Below are 16,519 nucleotides of genomic sequence, written 5' to 3'. Positions count from 1 at the left end.
AGATCCACCTCCATCCGCCATATCGCGTCGTACCTCCCCATTCATCAAAGACATGGCCGGCTCCAGCATATCGTAATTTGCCAAGATGGCGTTGGCCGAGGCCGAGGCGAGATCTCGCCGGCAATCGCCGGACCATGCACGCCGCGTAGCAAGCATACGTCCCGCGGCGGCCGTGGCAAAACGTACCGGACAGTCGTCGTCAAGGGTAGTAAAACAAATCACCGACATCACGCGTGCTTTTCGTTCATCGAGCGCCCGACTTCCTTACTCTTCGACGGCGCGCTTGGCCTTCTTCTTGCCAACGGGGCCCTTGCCGACGTTGACGGTAAAGGCGATCAAATCGACCGTGTTTTCGCCTCCGACCCCCACCCTGGATGCGTCCTTTTCCGTCGCCTTGTTGCTGAACTGGGTCGAGCTTGCCTTGGTGAAGAAACGCTGGAGTTCGCTCTGGGCAAGGTTGGCGGCATCGGCGCCCTTCTCCTGCAGTATGTACAGCATGGCGACGCGAGAAAAGTCGACGGCGGCTTCCGTGACTGTGAACAACTTCATCGATGCGGGATCCACCGACGTCGTCGTTGGCAACGAAGACAACGTCGTCGTCGTCCTCGGCGGAAGCGACGTTGTCGCCGGAGGCGTCGTCGAGCTGCTTCTCTTGGTCGTGCTCGACGTCGTCAAGATCGAGGAGCTCGAGTCGATGGTGGGGACGATCAAGGCTGGACGGGGCGTGTTGCTCGATGATGCGGGGGGCGAAGGATTAGCCGGCGGAGGAGCGACCGAGTTCGGGAAGAAATCGACGGGCGTCAGGGCAGGCGTGTAGGTGATGATGTAGACAGGGGGGAAGTTCTCCTCCAGCTGCTGCATCAAAGCCGCCTTCACCTGGCCGTTGCTGGTATCGGACACCTGGTCGCCGGCCTGGCCGGAAACGGTGGCGTGCCCGTTGAACGTGACGAGCGAGTTCTGCGCAACGCACGACAGATTCCCGGCACTGAACTTGGCCAGGATGGCCGTCGAGGACAAGGGGATCGCATAGTTGGAGTTGCCCTCGACGATGAGTCGGGGGATGGCTTGGCCGAGCGTCACGTTGTTTATGCCGGCCGATGCGTCCGATGCAACAAGGTTTGTCGTGGTGCACCCTGCGTTGCCGGCAGCGTTGCAGTCGGGGCCGGTGAAGCCGTTGGTGCAGATGCACGAGCAGGCGCCTTGCGAGAAGACACTCGTGCCGCCGTTGAGGCAGCGCAGCGACTTTTGGCAGTCGGCGATGCTCTGGTTCGGATTGTCCGCGTCGTTGTTGCCGGCATTCTTGAAGACCAGCAGTTCGAGGGGAACGACGATGGCGATGACGATCAGGCACAGGAGAATGAAGACGATGAGAATGAAGGCCCAGAGGGGTAGGCCGCAGCAACGAGTGGCCCTCTTCTTGGATCTCGGCCTCGCCGACTCTCTCGCTTGTTCGTCGGGGATGCTATGCCAAGAGCCGGCTCGGTGGTGCCAGGAAATCCGGCTCTGCCGCTTCTCCTGGGGAGAGGTGTGAACGGGGGGTGGGAAGGCGGCCAGCATGTCTGCAAGGCGCCAACGGGGGCATCCGTCAGCCAGTCGTCCCAGTCTTTGGGGGGGGGGTGTGGAGGGGAAAGCAACGTACCTGAGACGGAGACGTCTCTCTCGACGGTGGCGCCCTTCTCATCGAAGAACAGTTCATCCGTACGACTTGCCGGCCGACTGCCTCTGTCGATCATCGAGGCCAGCCTGGTGGCTCGTCGTATCAGCTCGGGCAGACTCGTCAGGCTACCTCTCGACTCGGCCTTCCGCACAGCATCGATGTCAATGGTCAGGGGTTGCCTCATGTGGGACGCTTGGTTCGCGTGAGAATCCGGCAACCTCGGAGCTGCTATCAGCGTTTCCGGCCCCGCGCTGAGACGGTGCATCGTCGTAGGCGTATCGTTTCCCGCCTCCCCTCTTGTGAAGAAGACGGGCTGCATCTGCAAGGGTGATGGCCGGAAGTCGGCATGGTCGTCGGCGGCAGACCTTGAGGCGGAGAACTGAGCCTTGTGCTGGTTTTCATCCGTGAGTGAATACCTCTCGGTCGGATGATCGGCACTGGGAACGGCCCTGATCGAGTTCCCGGTGCCCGGCCGCCAAACCTCGGGCGTGGCGGCGGCGCTCGAGGCCAAGGATCCGTACGGCCCCGTCCGAGGGCTTTCCTCGATGATGGGCGATACGTACGAGGTTCTCGAGTAAAAGGACGAATCGCCTCGTCGGCTCGACGGCGGGGGACCCAAGACGGTGCTCCGTCTCGGGTTGATGGGTTGAGGAACGGGAAAGGCCGCGGGCACGACGGGGGAGTCTTCGACGGGCAGACCGGCACGTTCGGTGGGCGATTCCGGAGAGCTCTCCAGGTCATTCTGATGAGCGACGTACAGCCCCGGGGACTGGACCTTTGACTGATCCAGCAACGACGGCACGTGGCTTGGGCGAGGAGGTCGCTGAGGCGCCGACAGTCTCGTCGGGGGCTTGGCACTAGCAGGAGAGCCGGGAAGCGGCCACTGGGGTATGCGCATGGGCCGCGAGATGTTCCGAGTTTCCAAGGGATGCTGCGTCTTGTTCTTGGCCTGCTTGTAGCGCGCGGGTGCCGGAGTCGGCAGAGGGGGGTCGGGAGTCGGGCGTGGGCGGATGGGTCCGGTGTACTCTCTCGCCGACGAGTCGACGTTCATTTGCGCCTGGCGCAGCGGACGACCTCCCGGTGACAGCCCCGCCTCGGCCCTTTCACGGGCTCTCTTGACGGACCCCGGCGCTCGCGCCGGGATGTCCGGATTCTGGTCCAGGTACGGTTGACTCATCTGGGCGTGCTTCTCCCGTCTCTAGGAGGAACAGGCACTGGTGTCGAATGGGTAACAGGAAGGCTACTTCAGCCTCGACTGTGGGCCGTGGGGGTCTCGAATCCGTGAAGAGATGCGTGTGCTCGGCACGGGATGGTCGAAGTGGGCGTGGGTATCGTGGCAACGGAATGATATATCGTCGTGTTGGCTGGTGTCGACATGAAGTTGAGCTCAGTTCGATTCGGTGGAGGAAATCGGTGCCGTACAACGAGGCATGCGAGGACAGAATGACAAGGGTAGAAAGGAAGCGAGCGAGCGGACGGTCCTTGAACGAGTGATGGACCTTGAACGAGCGATGATGGTCCTTGAACGAGTGATGGACCTGGAACGAGTGATGGACGATCGGAGAAAAGTTGTCGAAAGAATCGGCTGCTGCCCGGTCGTCAGCGTACGTTCGAGCGAGAGCAGTGGTGGCAGCGAGGCAGGATAGTCGCGTGCGTGGACAGGACGGACGGTTGGAACGGGATGACGGCTCGGGAAAAATATCACGAGACGGATTCGACGATTCCGAGGGAGAAAAAGAAATTCGATCCCGAGGGTCGGAGTCGGGTGCGACGATGAGGTTTGAGATGCAGTCTTCCGTAACGCAAAGGCACGTCCAGATCGATGTCTCGTTTCAGACTCTGGGTGCGCAACGGAGGAAACGGAAGGGGAAAAAAATAACGCTGGGGTTAAAAGAATGTAATCAGCGGTCACGAAGATGGCAAGGGAAAAAAGAAGCAGAAGGATAAATCAGAAGGAGTCGCATGAGAAAGGCATCGTTTGGTTCTTACGATGGATGGGGAGCCAGGCGCAGTCGGGGGCAGCGAGGGTACCGGGAGGTGGTGTGTTTTACCTTTGCTGTAAGTCAGTCCCCGGTGGGAGACTGTGGAGACAAGGAGGCGTTGCCCGTCGTCGCACGCTGGCTGCACACTGCCCAAATCTCGCCGGCCTTTGGAGGGGCGGGGGCAGGGGAGGCGGCAGGGGGGGGGAGAGGAGAGAGGGGGGTGGTGGCGGATGTATAATTTGGCAGAGAGAGATCGGGAGATGCGATCACGTCGTTTCGAACGGATCGCAGGAAAATGGACTGCCGCAGCCGCAGCAGCAGCGATGGCGATGGTGATGGCGACGGCTGCTGACCCAGCGGAACAGTGAGCAGAGCAGAGTGAGGTGAAGGGTGAGGGGGGAGGGAGAGGAGATGCTGAATGAATGAGAGAAAGAGCGTCGGAGGGAACGTAAAGGAGTGGAAGGCCAGAGAGAGGCTAGGAAGATTGGAAGGAGGGGACGAGAGCCGAATGGAAGAAGGGACGAAGTGAAGAAGGGAAAGAAAGAAGGAAAGGAACGACAGCCACGCAGCGATGCGAGCCATCAGAGGCTACGAGGCAGTCCATGGCAGCGTAGCGTAGCACAAGTGTACCGTACACGCACCGCACACCAACTCTTTCGTCTTCCGTCGACAAGCGGTCGAGGCGACGGACGACAGCGTCCAGCATGGCGTTGCATCAACCACAGGCGCAGGACGAAGGAGGCCAAGAGTCAGGACTGGTAGGCGAGCTGCCTATAGCCAGCCAAGCATGGAGGAACTAAATTTAGCGCCCGGCTCGAACCTACCTAGCTGTCTATCTCATACAATTACGGGGTCGACGGCAACAATGCGTCAGTGTCCACCATGGAAGATTCAAGCACGCTTGTACATGTACATGCGCCTACGATCAGGATGGTACACCGACATGTACACCGGCAAGCAACGACACCCACGCTGTACATGGATGCATGTACATGTACGTACAGTACCGACCTCGTAGTTGCGAGTAATAACAGGACTTGCTGACGAGCCACCATCATGGACATGGTCATGATCATGACTGTGACAATGACGAGGCCGTCTTCGTACTCGTCGTAGTACACCGACAAGTTGCCCGCCCCGCCTCCGGTCGGCCATCTCGTGCTGGCCACACGGCAGGCACTTACTCGGTCAACATGCCGCCGCTCGCACCCGACCGAGTGTCGAGGACACACTGGCAGAACTCTGGTTCGCGGCGGACACGTCCATCCTTTGTCGTGAAGCTGCCACCTCGAAGCGAGGCGAGGAAGATAAAGGATGCGCCCTGGTCCTCCTGATCGACCCTAGCTCCGGCACCGTCTCCGGCTCTGGCCATACATGTGTCACGGCGTCACCGGCGTCATCCAACGGCCGTGTTCTATCGCCGCCAGCAGGGCCGCCAGCAGGGCCGACGCTTCGCCTGGCTCCGGCCAGCGTCGGTGACGGTGGCCAGTCGGTGCCGGTCGATGCCAGTCGATGCTAGTCGGATGCCAGCCTGAGCCAGTCGGAGCATCCGAGTCACGCCACCCGTATCCCCTGGGGCCACCCCTTTTAGGCAGATTGTGGAGCGTGGATTGATCGTCAAGCGGAAACGCTAGCCCCTGATTCCGTCACCCGTCGACCTGTCGCCGTCCTCCACCCATCAGCCTCTCGATGGCTGGCAGCCTTACAGATCGTACGGACGACACTAAGTAGACATGGCAAGACTGTTTGGCGGCCGGTGGCGGCTGGCAAGCCACAGAAACAAGTCGATTGGTTTCCAAGTTCAAGGAATCTCTGCGCCTCATCAGGCAGCCACCATCGTGCAAGCTACGAAATAGATATCCGACAGGCAGAATACCGTTTTTATTCCGTCGCAGCTTACCTGTGCACCAACATACTTATGTCCATGTGGTTGCGCACGCAGTGACGCGCCGCACGAATATGCGACAGGACCTGAATCACCAGGAACGGTCTCGCCAACGGCGCATGATTCTTGACGAGCAGCGTGGCCGCTACGGGAGGCTCATCCAGCTCGGGTCATACTCGCATTACGCACCTCGTCCCCTTGCCCTTCGGTTTCTGCGTCTTTGGGAGCTGGCGGAATCGAGATTGGACCTGGCGAGCGTGACATGAATCAAACCGCTGCCTGTCGATGGGCGACGGGTGATGACGCGATAATGCAGGGGAAAGGGACCTGACGCTAAGAGTTGGTCCACGGCGGACAAAGAAACAGGCCCACCCATCGGTGTCTTGCATCAAGAAGGACACCATCCCGTCTCAGATTGATCCACCCGTCCGCATAGGCTCGGTGGAATATTACTATCGAAAATCCTTCTCCTTCGAGCGTCGACGGCCACACGGTGTGCTTGTCTGTGCACCACCTACCAAGCTCGCTTGTCGAGTACATACATGCGAATACACATGTACTTACCTGGCGGCGTGCTTTCGTAAGCCATACATATCCTGAAGCCAGCCAGGTGAAGGCTTGGCCACGTGACGGAGCCTGCCTTTCGATGGCTCCCCTTGGCCTCGGACAAATTCCCAGCCAGAGAGAGGCGTCGAAACACTCCTTCTGCCAATCACAAGGCCCCTTCGAGCCTCGATATGGCCTCTTTGCTCGCGTTCAAATCTGCGCTTGTTCTCACCCCAGTCTGTCGACGAAGAAATCTCTTGGGGGGAAAAATGATCATTTTCTCGCCGCAAGCCCGCTAGCCAGCGCCCATCCCGGATTGCTGCAAGTATTATTACAAGTGTCGGTGCGTCGCAGTGTGTGCAGGTGCCGTGATTGTGCAGGGATCTGTGCAAGCTTTGGCAGGGCCTCTGCATATTCCGCCATCACGAGCGGGGATAGCTTTGTTGCTGTGCATGATCGCTGCGGGACATGCTCACCGGCCACACCTGACAAGGTCCCTACGGAGAGTAGCTGGTGAGCCGGTGAGAGCTTGGCCTGCGGCGGCGACTTGGGTTCCCCAGGCATTCGTGGAGTTTGAGTAATACATTTTGCCCCGTGTCTTGCCGACCTGGTCATCATGCTACGTTGCGTGTCCGATCCCGTTTGGGCCGCACACGAGTTTTCGCCTTTATAGCTCCTCGACCACTCGCCCTCGTTCCTACCTGCTGTAGGTAGGCAGATTCGCCAGTCTCGCAGGTACGGATGGGTACAGCCGTGAGCATCGTCAAAATATCAGACAGAGAGGCATGCGGTTTCTGAGCTCGGCGTCGGATAGCCTGCCCATATACTGTACGGAGTACGCCTTGCGTTCACCTAATTTCACCTTTTTCTCATCTAGTTTTTGCCCACGCAGGTGTGATTCCCCACCATTTATTCACGCGCATCAGTACATCAACAGAGCGCAGGCGCAGCAAAGGACGAGAAAAGCAAGACGAAAGAAAGGGATTCGTCGCATATTGAAGCGGATGGAAATCAAAGGCTGCGTGTGCGTGTACCCTCGCACGAAGCCATGCCGAGCATCCACCGCAAGAAGCCAAGGATGACGTGGGAGGATGGGTCACGGTTCGTTGGGCATTGTACTGAAAACACTTGCGCGGTACACATGTGCGTGGTATATTCTTCCGGATATGCACCAACACATACGTGCATGCGGATGTAGATGTACATCTTGGCAAAGTCTTGACCGGGTTCCTCTGGCCGCTGCAACAGAGGGCTGGCAAAAACCCGCAGCAATACTGCGGGGTTGGCGAGCCGCTCTATGCCTACGGAGTAATACTTACAGTACTAACCTAATACTAGGTAGCACCTTGTACCGCACGTCAGCACCGTCAACTCCTCCCAGCCTGCCCCAAGCTCCGCGCGGGGCATGACAGCGGCGAGAAGCAGCCGTGACACACGACAATACCGTACGTGACCATGGCTGTGCTTTTCCCACTCTCGGATGCTACGTCGGCATCTACGTTCTGTCCCCTTTCCCACCCGTCAACCTCTCCGCTCCCGCGTCTCGAGGAAGCCGACGCCATTCTCCCTCCCGTCTCTTGCGATAGCCATCCGCTCTGCTGATCTGCTGAGCCGGAAAGCCTCGTTTTCGACCAAGGCCAACGAGCAGAGCAGCGACAGGCCATCCATCCATCATCCATCCATCCATCCATCCGCATCATCCATCTGCATCATCCATCCGCATCATCCATCCGCATCATCCATCCGCATCATCCATCCGCATCATCCATCATGTGGCAGCCCCAGTCGCCAACTTCTGATCAGCCCCAGTCGCCTCCATTCTCGCCCGTTACCGAGAACGCATCACTGCAACGATCGGGGTCGACGACGACGCGCACCAAGAACCCGGGTCGGCGCTTCGGCCAAGTCATCCGGCTCAAGCCCGCCTGCTACGACGCCTACAAAGCTTGCCACGCCAACATCTGGCCCGAGGTGGCCAAGCAGATCAAGGGCTGCGGCCTCGAAGACTGTGAGCTTTCCTGCCCCCTCCGCACCTCCCCCGCCGTGCCTCCCGATGGGAGAGGGTGAATCGGAAGGAAAGCCAAGGATATAAGAGAGAATGAGCACTCGGTGCTCCCGGCTTCTCCATACGAGCGTGCTGTGCTCGCCCCGGCTTTTCCCCAGACCCAAAGCAAGGACCAGGCTAATCTCGGCCTCCCTCGGCCCCCTCTCGGGCAGACAGCATCTGGTACGACGACAAGACCAGCCTGCTGTTTTCCTCATTCAGGTACATCGGCTACGACTACGCCGGCGACATGCAGCGCATGGCCGAGAACCCCAAGGTCCGCGAGTGGTGGAAAATGACCGACGGCTTCCAGGAGTCCCTCGTCGATGGCGCCACGAGCTCCGAGGCCGGTACGCCGACCTGGTGGCGGCCCATGGAGGAGGTCTTTTACCAGGCCTGATGCATGCCGTGCACTCCTCGACATGCATCACGGCACCGGCAAGGGAGGGCGACCCACCTGGAGGATACGTAGGAGGAGTCCAGGCCGGCACGCTTCTCGCCATGCAGCGACGAAAGCGTCGCATGCGGATGTGGTTGCGCGCGTGGAACAACGGCGGAGCAGGCACATTCCGTCGAACGCTACCTAAAAGTGTGAAGCACCGCACAATAATAGACAAACAAGATCAGTAGCCGCCAAAAAGAAAATACCTCGAGCGTGCATGGCACAGAGGAGAGGGTCCACGGTTGCGAGAGGAGAGAGGGGGGATTTTATGTGCTGCTGATTGCCATTGCCATAATGAGCGTGTCTGCCACAAACGACAGTACCTATTTCATGAAACGCTGCAATCAATGATGCATAGCCAATGAGAGGACGGCGATGCCAACATCTGCCCCCGACCAGGTAACGCAACGAGGTAACGGTAACCAACGTGACCCATCGGCGTGGGCAAGCGCGAGTATTCCCCTTTCGTGCTCTGAAACGCGCACGAGTTTCCGACGAGACTTCTATACATCGGGTCCTTCATACTCTGAACGACCCGAGACACCCCTAGCATGACCGCGACCAGCGTCTACTTACACGACTTTCGTGTGCGCTTCGGCTCCACTGCTGGAGTCGTCGTCCCGGTACCGCGGCGGGGGCTCCTCGTGTGCCGCCTCGCCGTCCTCCATGAGGCCGAGCTTTTCGCAGTCGGCCTTGCGCTCCATCGACAGGTTCTGCATCTTGGGGCAGAAACGAGCGCCGGCACGCGATCGGAGGACGGTGCGGGTCAGGCGGACGGTGACGCTGCAGACAAGCATGGCAAACCTATCGTGTCCTCGTCAGCAACCTCGGGTGCTTTCCTGCCGTGGGGAGGGGTGGGGAGGTCGAGACGTACAAGGCGACACCAACGCCGGCTGTGATTCCCATGAGCACCGGGAGGACAATGTGCGCGGCGAGGTCCTTGATGAACCTGCACCAGCCATGGCGCTGCTGGCGAAAGTGCTCGGCCATCTGCTTATCCGCCTCGGCCCTGCTGAAATCGGGCTTCCTGTGCCCATGGCCCCGAATGCCGCCACAGCCCTTGCCCTTTCTGATGGACTTGAGAATGGCCAAGACCGATTGTCTGGCTCGGCACCACATTCTTCGGCAGCTCTGCGGCGTTTCCTTGAAGGAGATGTTGCCGATGACAATCTCCTTGGTCTCCTCCGCCTTGACAAGCTGAACTCTGACGATGGGGATGTCGTTGACAAATCGACTGCCAACCTCGATGACCCTCAGCTCAATCGTGATGAGCTGCATCTGCAGATCCTCGTCCGTGGGCCCGGGCAGGATGGCCAGGCTGTAGCCGAGCCTCTGCTTCTTCTCCTCGCCGTCATCCTTGATGACGACGGCCGTCAAGTCGCCGTTCCACGGGTCCGCGTGGGGGTACAGCTCGAAGCCGTTGAGCTGCAGCTTCGACCCATCCACCACCTCCAGATCCAGCTGCAGCTGGCTGTTCTTGTGCTTGCACTGCCGGCAGGGCACCGTCAGGCTCTGCGAGAGTGCCGTTGGCGGGATCGAGAGCCCTGCTGGCGGCACGGGGAGCGCCTTGGCAACCCGTTTGGCCGTGTCGGATGCTTCGGGGACGAGAAGGAATGCAGCAGCCGTGGCCGCGAGAGCAAGCGGCTTGAACAACATGGCGAGTGATGGCCGGAATCGATGGATCTGATGTCGTCGATGACGGGAAGAGATGCTTTGGTAGGTTGACGAGATCTCCGATTGTTGTCTTCGGAGGGGAGGATGAACGGGGGGGAAAGGGAAAGTGTCTCTGGCGTGGCAAGAATGGAGGAGGCGTACGTACTCTACTCTGTGCTCCGTACAGTGGGTGGTGTACTGTATGTGTGTATGGAGTAATACGGAGTACGCTGTACGAAGTACGGAGTGCGTGCTGTAATGTATGCCTGCACTGTACAACTACGAAGTACTAGGTAGGTACTTACAGTCAGTGTGACTGCTGGTGTACTGTAGAAGTACAGTAAGTACAGAGTTGGTGTACCTGCCTTGTGTGTTCCGTACACTAACTTGCACTATTCGACTCGTATCGGTTAAGTCACTTAACCCACTCCCTTTCGGGACTTGTGGCGATGTGGAAGAGAAAAAAAGAGGTCGACACGTATCGATGCAGACCTGCAAAACGGACCCCCCAGCTGTCCCAACTGTCCCATTAATTTTTACACCCTCCCAGCGCTGGGTCGCGAACCCCTAGTGGGGGATACAATGGGGCCATGGCATAAACGCTGACGTCTGGTTCGGAGAACAGATCGAGCACCCCGTACCACCCCTTGTGGAGTCGGCCTGTTGCTCGTTAGCGCGATTTCCGCATTCAGGTCGCCAAGAAAGGAACATGCATCCTTTGTACAAATCCACCCGCACTCGCCGGGCAGCTACCTCTCCCCATGTACAACTACCTCAACTCGTACCGCCGTACCTCGTCGTATGAGCAGTACGTACTTACGAAGTATCGCCCCAGCATACCCACCAAGATCCATAGATAGCTTGTATTAGCATCACGTGCACGTTGTCGACTGCCGCATTCCACGCACCAGCGTAACCAACTTGCAAGTACGTGCAAGTACTTCTCGACGACATTCGAGGCCTGCTACCATAAGTCATCCACCATGTAATTGGAGTGGCAAGTTGATGTCTGTACGTATTCCGACCGTGGCACGTTACCAATGGTAGTACTCTTTGTACGGGTGCGTGCACAAGTAAGTGTGCCTGTGCAAACGGGAAGCCGTAGCCTTCCTTGCACGCCATTGTCAACGGTGGCAGCTCTTCAAACTCGTAGCATTGTAGCAGCCTCCTAGCAAATTAACCTCTCGCTGGTCAAGGTAAAGGGATGAACGTCGCCCATTTATTTGCTGCTCCTGCCAGGCCCCTTGGCATAGGCTTGGCGGTCCAACAAACAGCGCTCGACGTTGGGTCGGCGACGAGCGGCATGCAACAAGTCAAGCCATGAGCCGCCTCGTGGGCATCAATAAAGGCGAATCTGCGTGCTCTCCAATCCGAGGATCAAACCATTCCTTGCCACAGAATCTTCAGTCTATCAAAGATTCTCGTCCTCCTCGGCAACGCCGTCCCGGCGTCCTGTGGTGCCTTGCCGTTGACGATGCCTTCGCCAAGCTCCGTTACGTTTTGGTGTCGGTGAACGGGCGAATCTCCACCCCATGGATAGTTGGCGTTGTCCGGTAAGTGCGTTTCTGGCAGCAGTTCAGCCGACGGGCCTGTGTGAATTAGCATCAGACATACGGGGAAGGGACTTGCTCTGCACCGTCGACGTCTCGAACGTCGTGGGAAGCCGCTGGGCTTTCGAGGTTGTGTCTGTCTCTCGTCAGCTTCGCTCGAATTATGCCGGCGCGCTGTCATGCAACAAACAATTCCATGTCGACGGAGTGGACGACACTCTACTGTAGATGTTGGTCCTGCTCGTTATGGCGCACAGCGAAGAGTGACAATGCGTAGAACCCGGTGAGCCAGCCTCGGATGACATGTCGGCGCAGCTTGTGGATGTCGCCAGACCAGCCACAATCGTTGTGCACGGTACTACGATACTGGTGCTTTCCTGAGCCGGGTAAGTATGCACGACCTCGTGCGTGCAGGCCGTGCCGTCGCCCGTGGTCCTCGTACGCATGCGCATGCTGCTGCTGCCACTCCCAGACAATGTCGAGGTTGCTGTGGCAGTCGCATTGTGCCATCGGGCAGGAGTCTCTCTCGGAGCAGACCGACTTCCGCTTTCTTTCCTTGCACGGCTCCTCGTCGAGTTATCTCTCGAGACTTGCTGCGACGAATACGTGAAAATTGTCGTCCAACCTGGGTCTGTAACATCGGTCACCGAAGAGTTGGCAGGAATGGTCTGATACGCCGTCGTGCGGGTGTTTTCATCTGGCAAAGTCGTTGGCATGGGTTCAACGCGAGACCAGGACGTCGAGGTAACCTGTGCCGTACTGTCTCGGGTCCAGGTTATCGTGCCAAGCGAAAACGTGGTTGATGGCGGTTCCGTGCTACTATTCGTCCACCGCGGCAAAGTCATTGTCCTCGAATTGAGTCTCGCGGATGAAGTGCCATTGCGGCTCGTTCGCAACGATATCGCCGACTCTGCCATATCCGTGCTGGACTTGGCAAGGCTGCTCGTAGAAGTCGATGTCGAGCTCGTCGGGTCTGAGGACGCAGGGAACGGAGTGAGGATGGATGTGACACTCTTCGGGAGAGTCTCCATACCTGTCGAGTTGTGCCTAGTGGCGGTAACAACTGTCGTCCAAGTCGGAGGCACACCGGGTCCAAACGAGTGCGCAATGGATGAACCGATTACTGTCGGGTGCGACGCTGTCGAGTTCGAGGAGATTGGGAACGGCGCAGTCTCGCTCCGTGAGGGCAAGCTCGAACTTCGCCATGGCCCAGATGGAGCTCGCGTGGTCTCGGTCCATCTTGTCGAACGAGGCGCTGTCCCGCTGCTTCCGGAAGCCTCATCTGTTTCTCGGATACTCCGAGTTGAGTTGTGTGTGGGATATGGCGGCCCGCTGGCAATCGTGGTGGATACCACAGGTCTCGTATCCACGTCTGGTCTGGATGTCGACCGCGGACCCATGGTGATTACAGTCGAAGCGTATGAGGGTGAATGTGTGACAGTGGTTGATGGTGCAGTAGTTACAACTCTACTGGAAATGCTGCTATGACCGAGTTGGGAATGAGGAGTGGTCGTGCTTGTCCCCAAATCGCTCGAAATTTCTGACCAAGTGGCCAGCAGGCTCGAGGTCGAATTGCGGTAGGAGGGCGACCTTCCCGGTGTTATGAGGGCACCGCTGTTGCGAATGAAAGTTGCGCTCGAACTTGTTTGCAGCTCAGAGCCACCATAAGTCACAGAATCCTCCGCCGTTGTTGTGAGCCAATGATCACCAGGAGGGGCCGTTGGGCCAGAGACGGTTGTGAAATTCGACGGCCTGGTGAATACGGGAGCGGGAGCAATAATGGTCGGACCATGAGGATACGAGCCGGTGGCATTTGTCGCCGAAACTGACCCATCAGGCATACGTGACGAGTTCGTAGGGATAGAGGTAATGGTTCGTGAGAGGTATCCAGATGAAAAATTCCAGGAACTCGAGGTTGCGGTTGAGGTTGAGGTTGAATTCTTGGAAGGTTTCCAAGTGGACGTCGTGGACAGGCTCTCGGGGATGAGGACGGTCGAGAGTGCGACAGTAGATTTCGTTGTGTAGCCGCCAGTCTCCCCCGGGTTGGTAGAATTTACCCATGACATGGTAGACTGGGTTCCCGGTCGATGCAAGCTTGGCCAAGTCGATTCTGAGGGCAGAGGGTTTCCATGGCTGCTGAGAGTGGATGTAAGCTTTAATATCTGGGTGGATGAGGACGGCAAGGCCGCCACGGATGTACTGGTCGCCTTCCTTTGCGTCAGAGTGGAGAGTGTATCGGTCGGTTCCGTGTCTCCCAACCTTGTTGTGACTCCTGTTCCGATGGGCGTCGATCTCGTTGAAGTACCGGTCCCCAGAAATGCAGTGGAAGAGTTTCCGAAACTTGTCCACATTGTCGAACGCGTGCCGGGGGGCTCGAGTTGAGCGGAACTGTCCGAGGTCGAGAGCAAGCTAGCTGTAGTTGGCGCGGGAACCTCGTCCTGAATTGACGTCCAAGACGTCACAGAAGACAAGTGGCCAGGTATGGGAAGTGCGGAGCCATCGAATATTGAAGAGGAGCTTGACGGAGGCACCGTCTCAGTCCCAATATCCACGGTAGTTGAAGGCCATGTGGTATAATTGGCCAGAACAGACGTTGGTCCGCTGAGAATTGGGCTTGGGACAAGTCCTCCCTTCGTTGTAGTAATAACGCTTTCCTGTGAAGGGGTTGATGAGCTGTACGTGCTTTGCGAGCCTGGATCCGTCAAGGCTAACGATGATGCCGTATCTCGAGAGCTGGAGAAGCCAGATGTAGTGGTGGTCGAAGCGGAGTCAGAGGTGGAAATGGCACGGGTCATGGAATCATGCGTTGTGCTCTGGTCACTCGACGTGGTTGGAGTCGAAACTGAATAAGTTAGACTTGAGAAACTACTCAACGTGGTAGAATTCCCTGATGGACTCGATACACTTGGCGCCCCTTCCATGGGCAATCTTCGAGATGTTGTCGCAAATACTTTTGTGGTCAGGGAATCCGAAGCAGGACCTGTCGATTTTGTAACTGCGAGTGATGATTCGGTTGCCGCCATGTCGGGTGTGCTGCTCGTTCTGTTCGGGGCGTTGCTCGTGGTTGTCCCGGAACCTTGGCCAGGATTCGAGACGGTTGTGGTGGCAAGCGTTGAATCAGACGATTCTTCCGGTGGAGTATCTGGAGAGAATTAGTCTACTATGAATAACGAACGAGACCGCACGTACAGGCTGAGGAATAAGCGGTGCTACTATCAGAGGTGGATGGGTCGAACTCGTATGGTGGTGGATATCCGTAGGTTTTTCTCGGGTCACCATAATAGTCGGGTGGCAAGTCGCGCGCGGCCAAGTGAATGGTCCGAATCGGCAGGCTCTCGCGGTCATGTTGAGGGCCGAACTCGGCAAGAGTGCCGGAGAGGCAAAGGAATACTAGGAATGTCGGAACGGTAACAGGGTGGATAGCAGATGTTGATCGCCGCATGATGCAAGTTACAATAGAAGTGCTGACAAATATTAACATTCATTTCATCACATTTTGTCTTGGAACTGGTGCGAATACTTGCCTGCTCTCGATGAATAGGTGGATAGTATTGAGGACGGATATCCAAAGGTTTCGAGGATATAACAATGCCTGGACCCGACGGAAAGAGAGCAAGCAATGAAGCGGCCGCCGCTCGGTCGCGTAAGATGTTGCGAGAGAGAGATCGTCTCTCAGGTAAGAGGTAAAGCACAAAAGTAGGCAGTGTGCAGAAAGACAGGAATAGGATAGGAATAAAGAAGAAGACATATGCGGCTGATGGCGATGGGAAGAACATAGCAGGCGAAGAAGGCGTCCAGGGGGGGAGGTGGGGAGGGCAAGACGCAGGCATCACCAGCTAATGAAAAGGCAGGAGCATGGCGAGGCAGTCGTGATGCAGATGTCGGCTTGATTGCGGCATAAGTTTAAATCATAGTCAGCTTGTGGCGGCACGAGCCCGCCTTGCTACCTATCCATTCCTTTCCGTCTCCCTCCTTCGTCTCTGCTGTTTGCTGCCTCCAGCTCGCTTCAACCAGCGCAACACCAATATTACTGCCGAACGTGCCGGCAGGGGAAATGAAGGGAATCTTCGATTTTGATGGTATCACCTGGAGCGGCTCAACTGAACTGCGTGTTGTCGGTCCGTGGGCGAAACGAAGGCTGAACAGGGTGCTCATGTCTCTCGCCGAGAGGGTGAGGGTAAGAAGTAGCTGCCCCAGACGAACATGGCTCGTTTATCTGCTGCGGACATGTCTCGCTCAGCATCACTCGTCGTTTCACTCCAGCATCAATGCCCTTTTCGTGTGAGACCTGTCCTGTAACGGTGTCACAGCTACTTGCGGTGGACCTGGTTCATGAGCTTGTGCAAAATATTCATCGGGACGCGCTGCTGAGTACAATCCAGATGATACTTAACTTGCACCGTCCGTTTCCCAGACGCCTCACGCCTCACTCGATCAAACACACTCAGTACATGTGTATCCTTCCGGATGGATCGCGCTCGGCAGCTCTCCCCGTTGCTCCGAGGATGATATGTTCAGTGTGACGTGACGTATCCATGTCTATTCCTGAAAGTGTTCATGGTGCAATAGGAGCCATCATTTGGCGAAGGAGCGACTCCATATTGCATCGTCTGTCCTCCATTGCCGAACTCGACTGAGGCTCCTCCTGGTTCGATGCCCATTGTTGACTGACGATCTCCCAGCGAGAGAGATGATACAAGGCAACATTGAGTGCGAAGTGGCTGGGGCGCCCGTCGCACGAAGCCATTCATGCCGCGCCG

At 57.6% G+C, this 16,519-nt stretch overlaps 4 protein-coding genes across 4 annotated transcripts; 1 reads left to right on the top strand and 3 right to left on the bottom strand.

Moving 5' to 3' along the window:
- Positions 1–264: 264 nt before the first annotated feature.
- Positions 265–2,834, bottom strand: DCS_01080 (uncharacterized protein; the record flags this gene model as incomplete). The annotated part of the gene is made up of 2 exons (XM_040798415.1): positions 265–1,559; positions 1,640–2,834. The coding sequence occupies 2 exons, from the start codon at positions 2,832–2,834 to the stop codon at positions 265–267; spliced, it is 2,490 nt and encodes an 829-aa protein (XP_040659298.1).
- A 5,006-nt stretch (positions 2,835–7,840) lies between these two features.
- DCS_01079 (DUF718 domain protein) lies at positions 7,841–8,514 on the top strand (the record flags this gene model as incomplete). The annotated part of the gene is made up of 2 exons (XM_040798414.1): positions 7,841–8,078; positions 8,288–8,514. 2 exons carry the CDS (start codon positions 7,841–7,843, stop codon positions 8,512–8,514), a joined length of 465 nt encoding a protein of 154 aa, XP_040659297.1.
- A 614-nt stretch (positions 8,515–9,128) lies between these two features.
- Positions 9,129–10,212, bottom strand: DCS_01078 (uncharacterized protein; the record flags this gene model as incomplete). Its single annotated transcript, XM_040798413.1, has 2 exons — positions 9,129–9,360; positions 9,431–10,212. 2 exons carry the CDS (start codon positions 10,210–10,212, stop codon positions 9,129–9,131), a joined length of 1,014 nt encoding a protein of 337 aa, XP_040659296.1.
- A 1,708-nt stretch (positions 10,213–11,920) lies between these two features.
- DCS_01077 (uncharacterized protein) lies at positions 11,921–14,782 on the bottom strand (the record flags this gene model as incomplete). The annotated part of the gene is made up of 1 exon (XM_040798412.1): positions 11,921–14,782. The coding sequence occupies one exon, from the start codon at positions 14,780–14,782 to the stop codon at positions 11,921–11,923; it is 2,862 nt and encodes a 953-aa protein (XP_040659295.1).
- Between the last annotated feature and the right edge of the window lie 1,737 nt (positions 14,783–16,519).

This window comes from Drechmeria coniospora, chromosome 01, assembly GCF_001625195.1.
Source record: "Drechmeria coniospora strain ARSEF 6962 chromosome 01, whole genome shotgun sequence".
NCBI lineage: Eukaryota > Fungi > Ascomycota > Sordariomycetes > Hypocreales > Ophiocordycipitaceae > Drechmeria > Drechmeria coniospora.
The sequence above is the reverse complement of the archived record's forward strand: the minus strand, read 5'-3'. Positions and strand labels throughout refer to the sequence as shown.